Source organism: Vipera ursinii (assembly GCF_947247035.1).
Source record: "Vipera ursinii genome assembly, chromosome: 2".
NCBI lineage: Eukaryota > Metazoa > Chordata > Lepidosauria > Squamata > Viperidae > Vipera > Vipera ursinii.
The window spans coordinates 28,587,060-28,606,040 of record NC_139513.1 but is presented as its reverse complement, the minus strand read 5'-3'; the positions used below and the strand labels follow the sequence as shown (position 1 = coordinate 28,606,040).

General features: G+C 46.9%; 1 protein-coding gene across 1 annotated transcript in view; it reads left to right on the top strand.

Annotated features, from left to right (window-relative positions):
• LOC310634801 (uncharacterized protein) overlaps positions 1–18,305 on the top strand; it is a gene marked incomplete at its 3' end in the record, with an annotated part of 44,896 nt that extends 26,591 nt beyond the window's left edge. The window contains exons 5-10 of the mRNA XM_083353337.1: positions 5,905–6,333; positions 7,416–7,530; positions 7,640–7,707; positions 9,269–9,398; positions 12,251–13,365; positions 18,288–18,305. Coding sequence (XP_083209463.1) covers positions 5,905–6,333; positions 7,416–7,530; positions 7,640–7,707; positions 9,269–9,398; positions 12,251–13,365; positions 18,288–18,305 — 1,875 coding nt within the window. The remainder of the gene's footprint in view (positions 1–5,904; positions 6,334–7,415; positions 7,531–7,639; positions 7,708–9,268; positions 9,399–12,250; positions 13,366–18,287) is intronic.
• Between the last annotated feature and the right edge of the window lie 676 nt (positions 18,306–18,981).

Sequence of the window (18,981 nt, the reverse complement as noted above, 5' to 3'; positions counted from 1 at the left end):
TTATTTTAAGAAGAATTTCTAGCAGAAGTTTAACATTCTTTTCTCTTTGGATTAGAGACAGTTAACAGTCAGTCACATTTACCTCACACACAAAGACTTTGACACACATATACACACAAAGACAAGAGAACAGAAAACGAAACAGAAGTCTTAATTTTACACATCCTAGTCATTCCCACCATAAATCTCAGATAAATTAGGGAAGGCACATATTTTAAACATACCACGTGGTTGCATAGAGAGAGAGAGAGGCACTATTTCTTATTTTCCCTTTGAGTACCTTTATTTAGCCAATTGGTTTCCCAGCAAAGCCCTAGCAAAGTCCATTTTCTTTATATATATAATTTCTCTACCTACCTCTTTTTCATACCTGCCTAAACGGGTAGCTGATTCCCGTCCCAGGCCTCAAGCAAGCTTTACCGGGAAGCCTATCTTGACCCTTTAACTAGAATCCCCCTTTGGTTCTATCGGGTTTGGCGCACTGAAGCCTCCTTGTGAGACTTCCGCCTCCCTCCACAGTTTTTGGGTCAAAAAGGGACCCAAAGAGCACTCTGGATCCCTCACAGAGTACTGGGACGCTCCTTTAGGCATCTACCACCATGGTTTCAGACCAAAAAGGGGTCTGTCGAGGACCTTCTGCTCCCCTGCAGAAGGTACGGGACATTCTTACCGGCTTTACCTTCACTTTTCACCACCACTGTTTGCAGACTTCAAATGTCTGGGAGGACCTCTGCTTGCTTTCCAGAGGTAAGGGATGCTCCTTGCCCGGGGCTTAATTTCCTAACTTTGCTTTGCTTTGCTTACAGGGCTTAACCAGCTAGTTGCCCAAATCCAATTCTCTCATTCCATTCCATTTTCCACACAGTCTCTCCCTTTTCCTTAACAAAAGGTCCTACGCTCTGGCCAAACCCCCATACTTTCCAGGGTCTGCAACTCGAACAGATCCTTTCTGCGGCTAGGAAAGGCCAGAGGGAGCAAAATCCAACTGTGATTGGAAAAAGGGTCTTCTCACTCACACACACAAAAACATACACACATTTCTTTTACCCCCCTGGGCTTCCAGAGGGCGCTTGGGCCTATACCTATCACCCTTACCCACAGCCCAGTCGATGCTCTGGTGGAGGCCTGGGAAACGGCTGCCACCAGGGCACTTGACTGCGTTGTACCCATGCGACCTCTGACCCGGCGTAGATCCCGTTGGGCCCCATGGTTCTCTGTGGAGTTCCGGGAGAACTCCACAGAAGCGTCGGAGACGAGGTCTAGAGAGCGGTTGGAGATCCAGCCGATCCGAATCCGACCGATTGCAGTTAAGAACCTTTATAAGGTCTTATCTTGCAGCGATAAGGACGGCGAAGTCTAACTACTTTGCCGCCCTTTGTCGGGCCGGGCATGCCCGACATTCAGACGGGCCGCGGGGAGACTCACCCGACCGTCAGGCTCCTGCCGAGCGCCCCGTCAGGCCCCGAAGCCTCTCGCCAGCGCCCATCGCCTTCCAGAGGGCCAGGACAGCGTACGGCCCTCCCCAGCCGCCCGAAGCCTCCTGCCGGCGCTCATCGACTCCCGGAGGACTGGCTCGGCATACGGCCCCTCCCAACATCCCCGTGACCCCCCGAGGCAACGTACCGGGCCGCAGGGACGTTCGCCGGCATCCTCGTCTCCTTGCCATGCTGCCGGGCTCCGGGAACGGCTGGCCACGCCCCCACCACCCCGACGGGCCGGGAAATGGGACATTTGAGCGAACGGCGCAGCGGCGGGCCGCCTGTCAGCTGGGGAGGCCGCGAGCCAGCCAGCCGGCTCCCAGAAGCTGCTTACAGGCCGGGAAGGAGCTGTGCGATGGGCTGGGCGATGGCTGCCCTGCGCCTGAGCTGCAGGACAAGAATGGGTGCCCGGTCACGAGTTCGTTCCCTTCAGTGAGTGTCCCCAGGACGACGGATCTCCGAGCTCACCGCCTGACTGGATGCATCAGATCACGGCTGCTTGGGGGGCAGCGAAAGAAGCGTTGGATCGGTCTGCCGTGGCATCCAAAGCACGGGCGGACAAGAAACGAAAACCCTTTGCTACACCGCGGGTGGGGGACCTGGTTTACTTGTCCACCAAGTATTTACGGTTACAGGTTCCGTGCCGTAAGCTAGGACCCAAATACCTCGGGCCGTTCCGGGTGGTGCAGGTGATAAACCCGGTGACGGTACGGCTGCGGTTGCCTAAGTTTTTGGGTAACGTCCACCCGGTGTTCCATAGTAGCTTGCTGAAACCTGCTCCAGCGGCTACCGCGGCAGCAGGGGAGGGGGGTCCCGGACCGGTTCACGCTGACCAGTATGAGGTGCAGGAGGTCTTAGACTCCAGGGTGCAGAGGGGTGCTCTACAGTATCTCCTTCGGTGGAAAGGGTACCCGGTGGAGGAGGCGACGTGGGTGTCACGGGAAGATGTCCATGCCCCACGTTTGATCCGGGCGTTCCACCAAGCCCACCCTGGCAGGCCGGGGGGTGGGGGACATGGGGGTGTGCGCATAGTGAATGATGCTAAACCCTTGTTTTCTACGTCTGCAGGAGGACCCTTGGTAGGGGGGGCGGCATGTCGGGCCGGGCATGCCCGACATTCAGACGGGCCGCGGGGAGACTCACCCGACCGTCAGGCTCCTGCCGAGCGCCCCGTCAGGCCCCGAAGCCTCTCGCCAGCGCCCATCGCCTTCCAGAGGGCCAGGACAGCGTACGGCCCTCCCCAGCCGCCCGAAGCCTCCTGCCGGCGCTCATCGACTCCCGGAGGACTGGCTCGGCATACGGCCCCTCCCAACATCCCCGTGACCGCCCGAGGCAACGTACCGGGCCGCAGGGACGTTCGCCGGCATCCTCGTCTCCTTGCCATGCTGCCGGGCTCCGGGAACGGCTGGCCACGCCCCCACCACCCCGACGGGCCGGGAAATGGGACATTTGAGCGAACGGCGCAGCGGCGGGCCGCCTGTCAGCTGGGGAGGCCGCGAGCCAGCCAGCCGGCTCCCAGAAGCTGCTTACAGGCCGGGAAGGAGCTGTGCGATGGGCTGGGCGATGGCTGCCCTGCGCCTGAGCTGCAGGACAAGAATGGGTGCCCGAGTGGGTCAGGGGGTGACGGGGACGACCGGTGGGCCGGGGAGGGGTTTAGAGCGCAGATTGCAGCGGTCTGGGGTGGCGAGGGGACAAAGGAGCCTAGGCAGGGTTCTGGGGGGACGGAGGGAGGTTTAAGCTGGGGGGTAACTTACCGGCTGAAATGGTGGTGGGATGGGAGCCAAAAGGAGGGGGTCTTGGGAGGCGGTGGTTAAGTAGGGTGGGGGCGTGGTGGTGTGATTGAGGGTGTGGTGGTGGGAGTCGGCTCTGCCGGATATTTAACAGCGTTGACTGTGCTGTGAAGTCAACGCTGACTTCATTTGTCTTTAAGCAACTGTTTATGCGGAAAATAAACACGGCTAGAAGAACCAGCTCCCGTTCCGGTTTCATTCTTTCGGTGACTCGTCGGACGGGGTCTGATACCCTTATCGCGTCCGCAGATAATTGCCCGGCCGCCCTGTTTAGGGTGACTCGCTCCCTCCTTAACCAGGAGGTGAGGGAGGATCCCTTACAGGGACGAGCCGAGGAGTTTAGTCATCATCTGGTGGACAAAATCGCTCGGATCCGGACCGGCCTGGACTCTGACTGGGCAGAGTCTGATGTGGAGGAATCAGGCGGTCTTGAGCACGTTATCTGGACTGAGTTCGACCCTGTTTCCCCTGATGATGTGGACAGGATCATGGGGAGACTGAGCACCACCACCTGTTTGCTGGATCCGTGCCCCTCCTGGCTAGCTTATGCGGCTCGGGAGGGAACACGAGGCTGGTTCCATGCAGTAATAACTGCTTCTCTGAATGAGGGTGTCTTCCCTGCCGCCTTGAAGGAGGCGGTGGTGAGACCCCTTCTCAAGAAGCCTGCTTTGGACCCGGCTGTTTTAGACAACTACCGTCCAGTCTCCAACCTTCGCTTTCTGGCGAAGGTTGTTGAGAGTGTGGTGGCGCATCAGCTCCCTCTGTTCCTGGAGGAAACTGATTATCTGGACCCGTACCAATCGGGTTTCAGGCCCGGACACAGCACAGAGACGGCATTGGTCGCGCTGGTGAATGATCTCTGGAGGGCAAGGGACAGGGGTTGCTCCTCTGTCCTGGTCCTATTAGATCTCTCAGCGGCTTTCGATACCATCGACCATGGTATCCTGCTGCGGCGTCTCAGGGGGTTGGGAGTGGGAGGCACCGTTTTACGGTGGTTCTCCTCCTACCTCCAGGGCCGCTCGCAGTCGGTGTTGACGGGAGGGCAGAGATCCGCCCCGAGGCCTCTCATTTGTGGAGTCCCTCAGGGGTCGGTTCTCTCGCCTCTCCTGTTCAACATCTATATGAAGCCGCTGGGCGAGATCATTCGTGGCTTCGGGGTGGGGTATCACCAGTACGCTGATGATACCCAACTTTTTCTTTCCACCCCGAACCAACCCAGCGATGCCCTCTCCGTGATGTCCCGGTGCCTGGAGGCGGTTCAGGTCTGGATGGGGAGAAACAGGCTTCGTCTCAATCCTGCCAAGACTGAGTGGCTGTGCATATCGGCATATCGGGTTAACCAGGTTATTCCACCTCTAACGATGGGGGGTGAGGTGTTACCCCCCGTTGATAGGGCTCGCAACTTGGGCGTCCTCCTGGACTCACGGCTCAATTTTGAAGATCACATAGGAGCCGTGACTAGGGGGGCTTTTGCACAGGTTCGCCTGGTGCGCCAGTTGCGTCCCTATCTGGACTGAGATGCCCTACGCACAGTTACTCATGCGTTTGTGACCTCCCGTTTGGACTACTGTAACGCTCTCTACATGGGGCTGCCCTTGAAGACCACTCGGAGGCTTCAACTGGTGCAGAATGCGGCCGCGCGAGTTGTAATGGGGGTCTCCCGATACTCCCATGTAACACCGCGAGCTGCATTGGCTTCCGGTTGCCCTCCGGGTGAAATTCAAGGTGCTGGTTATCACCTATAAAGCCCTACATGGCCTGGGTCCGGGGTATTTGAGGGAACACCTGCTGCCGGCATCAAATGCCCTTCGCCCAGTGCGCTCCCACAGGGAGGGTCTGCTCAGGGTCCCGCCGGTAAGAGACTGCCGGCGGGTGACACCCAGGGATAGGGCCTTCTCAGTGGGGGTGCCTGCCCTCTGGAACCAGCTGCCGGTGGAGCTGAGGACTGCTCCCGACCTCCGATCATTCCGCCGGGGCCTGAAGACCTGGCTCTTTGAGCTCTCGGGCCCAGGCTGAGGAGACATTCATTTTAATTGGGTTTTTTAATAGTACAGGGTCGATTTAATTTTTTTTTAAATTGGGTTTTAACTTTTGTATGGTTGATTTTAACTCCCTGTAAATCGCCCTGAGTCCTCAGGGAAAGGGCGGTATATAAGTGCAATAAATAAAAATAAAAAATAAATAAAGTTAAAATTTGGAGGTACTCACCTTCACCTTCTTTCCAAAGCAGCCCTTGAGCTCAAACCCAAAACTCCATTTACTACCCTGACTCCACATGGGCAGGGCCTGGAAAATCCATCCACAGACACAAAGGGGTCTGCTGCCGGCAGGATGGGCTTACCAGTCTCAGTCTATTGGAGAGGTTAGCTTGGAGTCCCATCTTGGGGTGCCAAATTGTAGGAAGAAAAGTCTCTATCATGGTTCCTCCAAGCGGGGAATAAACTAGAACCTTCTTCCCAAAGCAGTTGCCATGTTTATTCCCCGCTTGTAGGAACCACGATAGAGACTTTTCTTCCTACAGTTTTCTCTTTGGCAAAGAGGGTTAATGGCATGTTCTGATTCCCATGGCTAGATGAACATTGCTATGAATGAAAAAGAATTTGGTTTCCTTGAACTCATTTGGATTTGTGTTACAGGACGGAGAAAGAATGGCGAGCCTTCCTTTAGCAAGTGGGGGAACTGGAAAAGGCCCTTCCAGTGTTCAGTCTGGAATCGGTGAGGAGATCTGGGCAAGAACTGGCCAGAAGATCCTGGACGATGGAATCATCCTTTCCCCACTTCAGTCCTGGAATTTTAGGAGCATCCGGTATCAGGAGGATGAGGGTCCCCGAGGACTTTGCAGCCGACTGCACTACTTTTGCAGCCAATGGTTGAGACCAGAAAAGCACACAAAAGCGCAGATGCTGGACCTGGTTGTTCTGGAGCAGTTCCTGGCCATTCTGCCCCTGCAGATGGAGAGCTGGGTGCGGGAGTGTGGAGCAGAGAGCAGCTCCCAGGCGGTGGCCCTGGTGGAAGGCTTCCTCCTGAGCCAGGCAGAGGAGAAGAAGGAGCAGGCTGAGTTGCAGGTGAGAGGACTTCCTCTTGGGAGCCCAGAAGGACTTGAATATAACAATAAGTTCAAATTTTTGTTTCCTTTTAAAAATATCATTAAGCTTATCAAAATATAAAACACAAAAAACTGAAAATAGTAGGAACTGGTGGGAATTGAAGAGAAAGACGTATAGGGTAAAGGGGAAAAGGAAAAAGATTGACTTTGACTCTTTAAGGTAAAGGTAAAGGTTCCCCCGCAGTCAAATAAAATGGTAACATGACAGCCTCTGACTTCTACTTTTCCATCCTTAATATAGCCATTCTATAACTTTTTTTTTATCCCAAGATAAAAATCCAGAAGTGATTTCCAAGTAGAAACAAGGTTGGATGTGTTCTTTTCTTTAACTAAAGCAGTTAATTTTGCCGTCTCTGCTAGGTCCGTCAGTTTTTCCAGCAACTTCTCCATTATGGCAATTAATGTATCCTTCCGTTTTTGTGCAAAAAGCATTCTTAATGCTCTCAACATATAAAACAGCAAAGTTTGAGATTGTTTTTCAATCTCTTTGTCTATTAAAGTCCCTGGTTTTGTTTTTATACCCACTTTGAGAATCTTCTGCAGTAAAATATAAATCTTACACCAGTATTTCTTTGGTTTGTCCACCAAAATGGAAAAAGGTTTCTTGTTTACATTTATATTTTGATCATGTATTTGAATTTCCTTTATACATCTTTGGCCGGTTATCATGCATTAAATAGAATTGATACATAATTTTTAAAAAAAATTGTTCCAAATTATAATTTAATAGAAATTTTAAAGTTTTCACCCAAATATCTTCCTGTTGTTCAGGCATTATATTATACACATAATTCTTTGCCATTGGATCAACATATTCAAATTCTTAATACATCCATACCAGAGTTCCCTGGCATTCATACTATGTGGACATGCTTCACTAATCTTTCTATAGTTGCTTATCCTTTCTAGAAGAAAGATCTTGCAGAGCCATTTATTTCTTACTTCTCAGCCTAATTGATCGATACTGAGTGCTTTGCAGTAAAAAACCACTTCATGATGTTTGATGACCATTAATTCTTTTCTCCTTCATACTATGTCAAGTCCTTTACAATGGACATCAGAGATCCTGAAAGAATGAGGCATCCTTCAAATCTCCCTCAAGAACTGTTTTTCAGGAGGATCTCTCAGGAAGATCCAAATCAGGACACCTCAAGAGGTAATAATAAGATCCTTCCATTCCTCTGATAAATCCTAACTTTCTTATCTTCTGTGTTTTCTATAGCATTTCATTAATCATGCTTCTTGAAATTCTATCTCCCTCACAGGGCAGAATAGAAGGAAGTTGACGTTTTGTTTTGGGGGAACGGAAACCATGATTGAACCTCCAGCTCAGGTAAAAGTAAACATTCATTTACTAGATTTGTATTTTCCTTTTCCCTCAGGAAATCAGCTGATGTACATAGTAGAGGTAGTCCTTGATTTATGACCACAATTGAAACCCAAATTTTTGTTGCTAAACAACACATTTGTTAACTGACCTTTGCTCCATTTTACGACCTTTCTTGCCACATGTGTTAAGTCAATGACTGCAGTTGTTAAGTTTGTAATATGGTTGTTAAGTGAATCTGGCTCCCCTATTGACTTTGCTCTGAGAACTTCACAAAAGGTGATCACATGACCCAAGGACCCTGGAACCGTCATAAATATGAGTCAGTTGCCAAGCATCCGAATTTTGGTCATGTGGCCACGGGGAAGCTGCAGCAGTCGTGGGTGTGTAAACTGGGCATAAGCGATTTTTCCCAGTGCCGTTGTAACTTTGAACAATCACTGTTGTAAGTAGAGGACTACTGTCTACTGTCTACTGTCTTCTTCCATTGTCCCCTCAGCTTTTGATTGGGGATTTTTTTAGGATTTTTTTAAGACTACTACTTTAAAAACAAAACACTTTCCCGTAATTATTCTCCCAACTTTTCAGTAAATAATGTTTTACAGATATTTTCATGGCACCCATTCTTTCTGTAATTCTTTGAATTGCATTTGTGCAAGGATCCTCAAAAGTATTTAAATATTCACACCAGGATATTAACATTTTTAAAAGCTTTATTTACAATCATTGATAAGAAAATAAGTGATTAAGAAGAAAGATTTTATAATCCCAGGACATTCCTCCAAATAAAAATTGTTCTGAAAGTGCACATAATCAAGGCACTGTTGGCTTGCAAAATACCTTTTAATCCCCTGAGTCCTGCCTGGATTTGGAGGCCAAACTATCCAGCTTTGCAAAGGCTAAGAAATGCCTTCCTCAAAAAAATGTTCTCCATTTTCTTATTTACTCAATGGCTCAGACTACTAGCAGTTTCCTTGCAATCGGAGGAGGGGCAGAGTCTCTGGATATTGATGGCACACAACACAGATCCATGGCTGATCTCTCCCAGCTCTTTCATGAAGGTCTTCAGGATGAACAGGATTGCTCCTTCTTAGCCACTTCATAAAATTCTACAAAGAATCCCTTCCTCTACAGAGACATTTATGCCTTTAAACCCAGGTTAAACAAGTTAGTGTCACTGATTGGTGGGTTTTCCAAGGGCCACCTGCTAATTGATTGTCTCCTGACACTGAGTCCCTTTTGATTGAGGATGGATGAATTGATCCTGGCTGGCTGGCTGGATATTTGGTAAATCCAGAAGGATCTTGAGGTTGATCCAGAAGGAAATTGGGGTTACTTAACTGAATTGCACTGAAAGTCCTACAAAATCATTCAAGTTGATGAAACCTGTCTAAAACATATCTTCAATCAAAAGTTTTTTCTTCTGTCCACTTTCTCACCTAAACTATGGAATCCCACTAAACATAGCCATTTACCTTAGTTCATAGCTTTGCTTTGGGAATTTCTAAACAATAGGATAGATCCTATAGTTCCTCCTCAATCTGTTCTGTACTTTTTTGCCTTTCAGGAGGGTCTTCTGCCCTTTGAGGAGGTGGCTTTGTATTTCTCAGAGGAGGAGTGGTCTCTGCTGGATCCTCACCAAAAAACGCTGCATTGGGAAGTCATGCTGGACAATTATAAGAACGTGGCCTCTCTTGGTAAGGGTTTCCTATTCTGCAGTCAGGCAGTTCAGGAAGACACTTTGTAGTCAGATGCCACGGATTACTTCTTATGAAATCATCTCCAAATCCTCTCCTCAGAGGGAGAAGGAAAAGTCATGCTGTTCCACTGCTCCTATTAAGGAAATAGGTCAATGGCAATCTGTATTTGTTTTTTGTATTTCTATTTAAACATATTAGTAACAAAGTAATTCCTTGGTTTGCAGTAATACCAAACTTCATCAAACAGTTTTCAAATATTTTGGCCCAGATGCTTCCGTATCAGTCCTATCAAGAATTGCCACTCATGTTTTTTGACTTAATGCCTTTATTCTGGAACCGTGAACCGAGATGCATTATAGTTCTGATCCAGACAGAATAAACTCAAATGAAAATGGTTTTAAACAAATATTTATTGTCCAGGAATTCTAAGCAGGGACTTACTTTGCAGTAGATACATCCAGTCATAGTCATATCTGTCCATTCTCGTAGGTAAAAAGGAATAATTCCCCATCTCAGCTAGGCATGGTTACGGATGTCAATAGATGCTTGCATGATGCTTGATTAGACAAGGGCTTTAACCACCCTGGCACGTAGCCAGTACATCCTGTAATAAACTTTGAAGCTCCTCCCACTGACTAGATAAGATATAGGACTCACTAACAAGTAGACTACATTTCCCAGAGTCCATCTCTTAAAGAGACAGCGTTTAACCCTTTAAAATGCTAAATGCTCTAACACAGTTCTTAATTCCTAATCTAGCTATATAATGGACCAGAGTTACATATTGGTCCAGCACAGCCTTTTACAAGTTTTTATGCTTTATGAATAGTGGTATTATCATTTCTATACCAAACCGTAATAATTATACAAACATACAATATATTGGAATCTGGCAAAATACCTGAAGGCAATTACAGGTAGTCCTCAAGTTACGAATATAATGGAGCCTGCCCATTTCATTTGTAACTCAAAAATTCATGGGAATAAATCTTGTACCTCAAAGAAGATCACCTCCTGCTTTCATCCACATATTTGCTAATTGAATGCATGGGGAAATAAGCGGTTCATTATTTGCACATGAGGTATCTCGGTGGGGAAGGCCATGGAAGGCCTAGTGATGGAACAGGCCCCCAAGGCCTCCACGATTCACAAAGATATCTTATGCTTCCCCCTCCATTTCTGCCATGGCAGATTGACTTACCTTGAAAAGATCCATCTCTTCTCTGCCGGGTTCCTGGATTTGAGGCATAGGAGGGTCAACGGAAGCTCCTATGTGCTGTAATATCTTGCGAGTTCAGGTACCCATCCTCTTTTGCAGAGAATGACTGCCTGAACTCTCACGATGCTTGTGGTGCCTATCTCCTCAAACATGGACGAAGCCGGCAGATCTCCAAATGGGGGGAGGAGGTTTGGAGAACTGCGCAGCTCTCCAAACCTCCGCGGCCCCGTTTGGAGAACTGCTGCCTTCGTCTGCTTTTTTAAGAAACGGCGCCCCGTTTGGAGAGTTGCTGCCTTCGTGTTTGAAAGAAACGCGGAAGAAGGCAGCTCTCCAAACCTCCGCGGCCCCGTTTGGAGAGCTGCCTTTGTGTTTTGGAGACCTGCGCAGCTCTCCATACCTCTGGTGCCCCATTTGGAGAGCTGCTGCCTTCTTCCGCGTTTCTTTCAAACATGAAGGCAGCAACTCTCCAAACGGGGCGCCGGAGGATTGGAAAGCTGCTGTCTTCATCCGTATTTCTTTCAAATGCGGATGAAGACAGCAGCTCTCCAAACAGGGCCACGGAGGTTTGGAGACCTGCGCAGCTCTCTAAACCTCCACAGCCCCATTTGGAGAGCTGTCTTCGCGTTTTGGAGAGTTGCGCAGCTCTCCATACCTCCGGTGCCCCGTTTGGAGAGCTGCTGCCTTCTTCCATGTTTCTTTCAAATGCGGACGAAGGCAGCAGCTCTCCAAACGGGGCGGTGGAGGTTTGGAGACCTGCGCAACTCTCCAAACCTCCAGCGCCCCGTTTGGAGAGCTGCTCCCTTCCGCGTTTCTTTCAAATGCGGATAAAGGAAGCACCTCTCCAAACAGGGCGGTGGAGGTTTGGAGAACTGCATAGCTCTCCAAACCTCCGGCGCCCCATCTGGAGAGTTGCTGCCTTCCTCCGCCTTTGAAAGAAACGCGGAAGAAGGCAGCAGCTCTCCAAACGGGGTGCCGGGGGTTTAGAGAGCTGCGCAGGTCTCCAAAACGCGAAGGCAGCAGCTCTCCAAACGGGGCCGCAGAGGTTTGGAGACCTGCACAACTCTCCAAACCTCCTCCGCCCCATTTGGACAGCTGCTGCCTTTGCTTATGAAAGAAATGCGGACGAAGGCAGCAACTCTCCAAACCTCTGCTGCCCTGTTTGGAGAGTTGCTGCCTTCGTGTTTGAAAGAAATGGGGGCAGAGCTGGTGCTTGTTTTACGCATATGTATGCATGCATGCATGCACACGCACATTTTTCGGCTCCCACTTTTTTGTGTGTGTGACGGAACCGGTTCCGAATGACTCTTTCACTGTTTCAGGTTGCCAGCCTCTGGTTTAGGGAGACTGGGGTGCGGGGGGAGGAAATAGCTAGGGTGAATGCTGCAGTGCTACTGTGCTCATTCCTAATAGTGAATGACTGCCGTAGTGTGGAAACATTCGTAATTTCACAAGTTTTTCGTAAACACTACTGGGAGATTATCGTGTAAATTGGAACATTCGCTAAGAGAAGGTTCATAACTCAGGGATTATCTGATTTCTGACAGAGTGATCTTTTCCCCTATCTGATTTCTGACAGAGTGATCTTTTCCCCTAACATTTCTATCACTTTCATTTCTCTTTCCCTTTCAAGGTGATAATGAGAATGACAATAAAGTCGCTGGAGAATTAATGAAAGTGTTCAAACAAAGAGACGTAATGGAGAAGCCTGCAATTCAGACGGGATTCCAAAGGCAGGAAAGAAACACTTCAAATAATTGGAATAAAGAAAGCTCATCTTCCATTGATGCACAGATGCAGGACTTTATTGATCAACAAGGAAAAATAAAGAAAAAATACATTGGGAAAAGTTTAAGACTATTCAAAGATACAATAGATGTAAATGAGCACTATCAATCCCAAGTCAAAGGACAAGATTATATATCCAAAGACAAAGGAAAAAATTACAATTGGACTTTCACACTTTCTCAAGAAATTAGGTCTCTTATGTCACAGAAAAGTTTTCACATGGGAGAGAAGCCAAATAAATGCACTGAGGATGGAAATAAGACTGTTTATAAAAGAATAAGCACAAGGGAAAAGCTATATAAATGCAGGAAGTGTGGAAAGGGCTTCAGCAAACCAAGTCATCTTACATCCCATCAAAGGATCCACGTAGGAGAGAAGCCATATAAATGCATGGAGTGTGGAAAGGATTTCAGAACAAGAGGTGAACTTACATCCCATCAAATGATACACACAGGGGAGAAGCCCTATAAATGCACAGAGTGTGGAAAGGGCTTCAGAACAAACAGTCAACTTACAATCCATCAAAGGTTCCACACAGGAGAGAAGCCCTATAAATGCATGGAGTGTGGAAAGGTCTTCACAACAAACAGTCAACTTACAATCCATCAAAGGTTCCACACAGGAGAGAAGCCATATAAATGCATGCAGTGTGGAAAGGATTTCAGAACAAGAGGTGAACGTACATGCCATCAAAGGATACACACAGGGGAGATGCCTTATAAATGCATAGATTGTGGGAAGGATTTCAGAACAAGCAGTGAACTTATATCCCATCAAAGGATCCACACAGGGGAAAAGCCATATAAATGCATGCAGTGTGGGAAGGATTTCAGAACAAAGACTAATCTTACATCCCATCAAAGGATCCACACAGGAGAGAAGCCCTATAAATGCATGGAGTGTGGAAAGGACTTCAGGACAAGCAGTGAACTTACATCCCATCAAAGGATACACACAGGGGTGAGGCCATATAAATGCATAGATTGTGAGAAGGATTTCAGAACAAGTAGTGAACTTATATCCCATCAAAGGATCCACACAGGGGAAAAGCCATATAAATGCATGGAGTGTGGAAAGGACTTCAGGACAAGCAGTGAACTTACATCCCATCAAAGGATACACACAGGGGTGAGGCCATATAAATGCATAGATTGTGAGAAGGATTTCAGAACAAGTAGTGAACTTATATCCCATCAAAGGATCCACACAGGGGAAAAGCCATATAAATGCATGCAGTGTGGAAAGGATTTCAGAACAAGAGGTGAACGTACATGCCATCAAAGGATACACACAGGGGAGATGCCTTATAAATGCATAGATTGTGGGAAGGATTTCAGAACAAGCAGTGAACTTATATCCCATCAAAGGATCCACACAGGAGAGAAGCCCTATAAATGCATGGAGTGTGGAAAGGACTTCAAGACAAGCAGGGAACGTACATGCCATCAAAGGATCCACACAGAGGAAAAGCCATATAGATGCACAGAGTGTGGAAAGGGCTTCAGAACAAACGGTCATCTTACATCCCATCAAAGGATCCACATAGCAGAGAAGCCCTATAAATGCATGGAGTGTGGAAAGGACTTCAGGACAAGCAGTGAACTTACATCCCATCAAAGGATACACACAGGGGTGAGGCCATATAAATGCATAGATTGTGAGAAGGATTTCAGAACAAGTAGTGAACTTATATCCCATCAAAGGATCCACACAGGGGAAAAGCCATATAAATGCATGCAGTGTGGAAAGGATTTCAGAACAAGAGGTGAACGTACATGCCATCAAAGGATACACACAGGGGAGATGCCTTATAAATGCATAGATTGTGAGAAGGATTTCAGAACAAGTAGTGAACTTATATCCCATCAAAGGATCCACACAGGGGAAAAGCCATATAAATGCATGCAGTGTGGAAAGGATTTCAGAACAAGAGGTGAACGTACATGCCATCAAAGGATACACACAGGGGAGATGCCTTATAAATGCATAGATTGTGGGAAGGATTTCAGAACAAGCAGTGAACTTATATCCCATCAAAGGATCCACACAGGGGAAAAGCCATATAAATGCATGCAGTGTGGGAAGGATTTCAGAACAAAGACTAATCTTACATCCCATCAAAGGATCCACACAGGAGAGAAGCCCTATAAATGCATGGAGTGTGGAAAGGGCTTCAAGACAAGCAGGGAACGTACATGCCATCAAAGGATCCACACAGGGGAAAAGCCATATAGATGCATAGAGTGTGGAAAGGGCTTCAGAACAAACGGTCATCTTACATCCCATCAAAGGATCCACATAGCAGAGAAGCCCTATAAATGCATGGAGTGTGGAAAGGACTTCAGGACAAGCAGTGAACTTACATCCCATCAAAGGATACACACAGGGGTGAGGCCATATAAATGCATAGATTGTGGGAAGGATTTCAGAACAAGCAGTGAACTTATATCCCATCAAAGGATCCACACAGGGGAAAAGCCATATAAATGCATGCAGTGTGGAAAGGCTTTCAGAACAAGAGGTGAACGTACATGCCATCAAAGGATACACACAGGGGAGATGCCTTATAAATGCACGGAGTGTGGGAAGGATTTCAGAACAAAGACTAATCTTACATCCCATCAAAGGATCCACACAGGAGAGAAGCCCTATAAATGCATGGAGTGTGGAAAGGGCTTCAAGACAAGCAGGGAACGTACATGCCATCAAAGGATCCACACAGGGGAAAAGCCATATAGATGCACAGAGTGTGGAAAGGGCTTCAGAACAAACGGTCATCTTACATCCCATCAAAGGATCCACATAGGAGAGAAGCCCTATAAATGCATGGAGTGTGGAAAGGACTTCAGGACAAGCAGTGAACTTACATCCCATCAAAGGATTCACACAGGGGTGAGGCCATATAAATGCATAGATTGTGGGAAGGATTTCAGAACAAGCAGTGAACTTATATCCCATCAAAGGATCCACACAGGGGAAAAGCCATATAAATGCACGGAGTGTGGAAAGCGCTTCAGAACAAACACTCATCTTACACTCCATCAAAGGATCCACACAGGAGAGAAGCCCTATAAGTGCATGGAGTGTGGAAAGGACTTCAAGACAAGTAGTGAACTTACATACCATCAAAGGATACACACAGGGGAGAAGCCCTATAAAGTGTGGAAAGGGCTTCGGCCGACACCATACTGTTACTTCCCATAACATGATGTGTTGACGTGAGAAGTCAATCCCCAAAACAAACATACATTTGGGTGAGAATGTATGCTAATTATAGACTTAGTGAGCTTAGTCTGTGGATATCCAATGTACACAGACTGAATTCTGAAACAAGGGTTGGTTTTTTTTGTCTGTTTCATCCTTCTAACTTAAAGGCCTAGACAGAGAGATGAATTTAGTAACGAAAATAAAAACAATGGGCATGTGCCATTATAATTATTATCTATAGGTTTTTGAATTTATGTTTATACAGGTTCATTTTATTTTATTTTTTTAGTAATGTGCTTCCTGCTCCCCAATTGTCATGTTTTTCCCACTTGGTCATAGCTCTGAAAAGGATGTGAAGACATTCAAAAGGTGCTGCTTCCCCAAGCGCAAATGAAAAAATAAAAGAAAAATCAAATGTATACCCTTGGTGTAGAACTGGGGCACCCCAAAAGTAATCAAATTTGCATTCTCAGTGTACAACTGAGACCTGAGTCAACCAGTAACTATGGAGAAAGAGGGAACATTATTCATTCCAAGGCCTGAAGATGTATGAGGGAATTGTCACATGCCCATCAATGTTTAGCATCTGGGAAGAGCTGAAACGATGAAGAATTCCTCTCTCAAAAACGAAGCCAGAATGACCAGAAGCCCCACAAGTGATTGTGCAATCTTTTTTCAAGCATTTTGCTATTCTATAGTGTGATGAGGGCTGAGAAGAAGTAAATTTGATTTAAATAAAATTAAATATCAATGCTTTGGTTATGTTCAAGTCATGTATTATACTCATGTATTAAACTTTTTAGTTGCTTTAAAAATGTATTAACACATGAAAGTTTTTGGAAGGATTTGAGAAGCTCATGTTTGAAGCTTTTTATTTAATTGTCAGTTCTGTGTCAAACTGGACAGTAAGACTGAAAAGAGCAGAGAGGTTAACTGAATTCTTTATAAACCCTTTTTTCTCTCCATCTATATTCTTTCACTAATTGTAGCTAAATCTCTCTTTTTTCCCCTCTTGCATTGTCACCTACAAATCCAGAAGAATCTCTTCAAACCATTGGAATCTTCAGGTCTTGCAGTTAAATTTGTACTTTAGTTTTTCTCTGTTCATTCCTGATCTATGGATTGATGGGTCCCAGTATCATTGCTGTGGCTAGTCCAGATTCTTGCCTCTGAATGACAATTTTTGGGTCATACAGGTCTTTGTGCATATGGGGCATCATAAGGTCTATTGCAGACATGTCAAACACAAGGCCCGGGGGCCGGATCCAGCCCGCAAAGTGGTTTCATGTGGCCCGCGAAGCCATCCTGGAAACAGTGAGGGAACGGCCCCCACTGCCTTGGCCCTGGCCCAGAGACCCTCCTTCTGCCAGAGACCCTCAGATCTGTCCTACTCCTGCCCAGGCCCCCATAGGCACCCTTGATGCCAACGATGTAGAGCTGGCCATGCCCACCCAGTAGGCCATATGCACTCTAGCCACACCCACCCAGTAGGCCACACCCACCCTGGCGATACCCACCCGGCCCCTTGAGGGCAACCACAATGCTGATGCGGCCCTCAATGAAATTGAGTTTGACACCCCTGGTCTATTGCAATGCTGGCATACTTTATGAACTCTAAGAATGTCTCTTCCCAGCAAGACTAAGATGTCAGCATCCATGTCCATTGGAAGAATCTCAGTAGCCAGGTGCCTTAAGTGGGGATGATGATATGCAGCTTCTAGAGTGGGAATCTCTTCCCTGTTGTCTGGTATTTGGTCACACTCCACCAATGATGGCAATGGTATGCCATTCTTTGTTTTGATATGAGAGATCATGAACCCTTCAGCTCTTCTGCCAGAGGTCTCTACATGACCAAAACAGGTGTTAAGAGTATATGGTGTTGCATGTCCCTGTATGCCAAAGACATCAAAGAATTTGAGTTTGACCAGGGATCTTTTGCTCTGCTCATCTATTATGGCATACATCCTGGTAGCTTTTTCAGGTTGACTCTCTGGATATATCTTGACTAGTCATATCTTGGCACAGCATTTGTGACTAAACCTTTCCCACACACTTCAGTACATGAAGATGAAACATTTATTGTGACTGGAGCATGACTTTGTTGCTCCCTGCCATGATTTGAAGCAGAGTTGGATGCAGGTGGTTGCTGTGGATTGCCTGGAAGTGGAGTAGGATGCATAGCTGTAACGTGCTTGTCACTACTGTATTCTGTGCACTTGACAAAGGCTTTACAGTCTTTAACAAAATGATCATAAGAAGCACAGCACCTGTAGCATATTCCAAGTTTTTGGAGAACCTCTTTCCGCTCTTGTATAGTCTTTGCTCTAAGCTCACGACATTTCCTAAGAGGGTGAGGTTTTTTGTGAATAGGGCACCGACGATTAGGATCTATCTCCATCACCTGAACCACTCTGTTGGGCAGATGGTACAGGAGGTGAGATGTCCGTCTTTTTTGTAAACACAGCTCCACATAAGTCTCTGTGGTTAGCTGCTGTGTTGTCATACCTTGATGATGGTGGTGGAGCAGGCACACTGGATTAACTGAAGTTGAAGCTGGGATCATTTCTTGTCCAGACATGTTCGCTGATGAACCTGTAAAAATATGAGAATGGAGGGAAAGATACATTATAGTGTCTTTTATATTTTGAGCCTTGTTGTGTCCATTTCTCCTGCAGGTTGTATGGCAGTTTTAACATCTCTGGATTGACACCATGGGAGGTGTCCAGGTAGATTAGACCAGGTAGACGTGGGTCTGTTTTTGTCAATTCTATCTCCATGAGGATATCACTTAGTTCTTGAAGCTTGTGATTATCTTTGTTGCCTATCTTTGGAAACTTTTGCAGTCGTTTGAATGGAGCATTCTCTATTGCTTCCAAGCTTCCGTAGGTTTGTTCAAGTCTTGCCCATGCAGCAGCAAGACCTGCATCTGGAGAGCCAACAGGTACTGTTCTCAGTCTTTTAACACGATCTGCAGATTCTGGCCCCAGCCACTTTATGAGTAGATCAAGTTCCTCCTTGGTGGTATGGTTGAGATCAGCAATAGCAACTTTGAAGGTTGATCTCCAGGATCTGTAGTTATCTGGACAGTCATCAAACCTTGAGAGGCTAGTGTTGATGAGCTCTTGGAGAATCATGTATCTGGCAAAGTCAGAGAGATCTGATCTCTCACTCCTTGGTGCCAAAGAAACTTGTGGGACCCCTTGGGTGTGAAAGTTCTCTGGTGAATAAGGGTGAGGTGTACCAGGATTGAATGACATTCCAAGACGATTCAGCTGTGGTTTAGTCTCTAAGGCTTGTGCTGGCTGTTGATTAAACCATTGCTTGTTGCTGGAAGTCACCTTGTCATAGGCAGGAGGTGGTGCGGTTTGA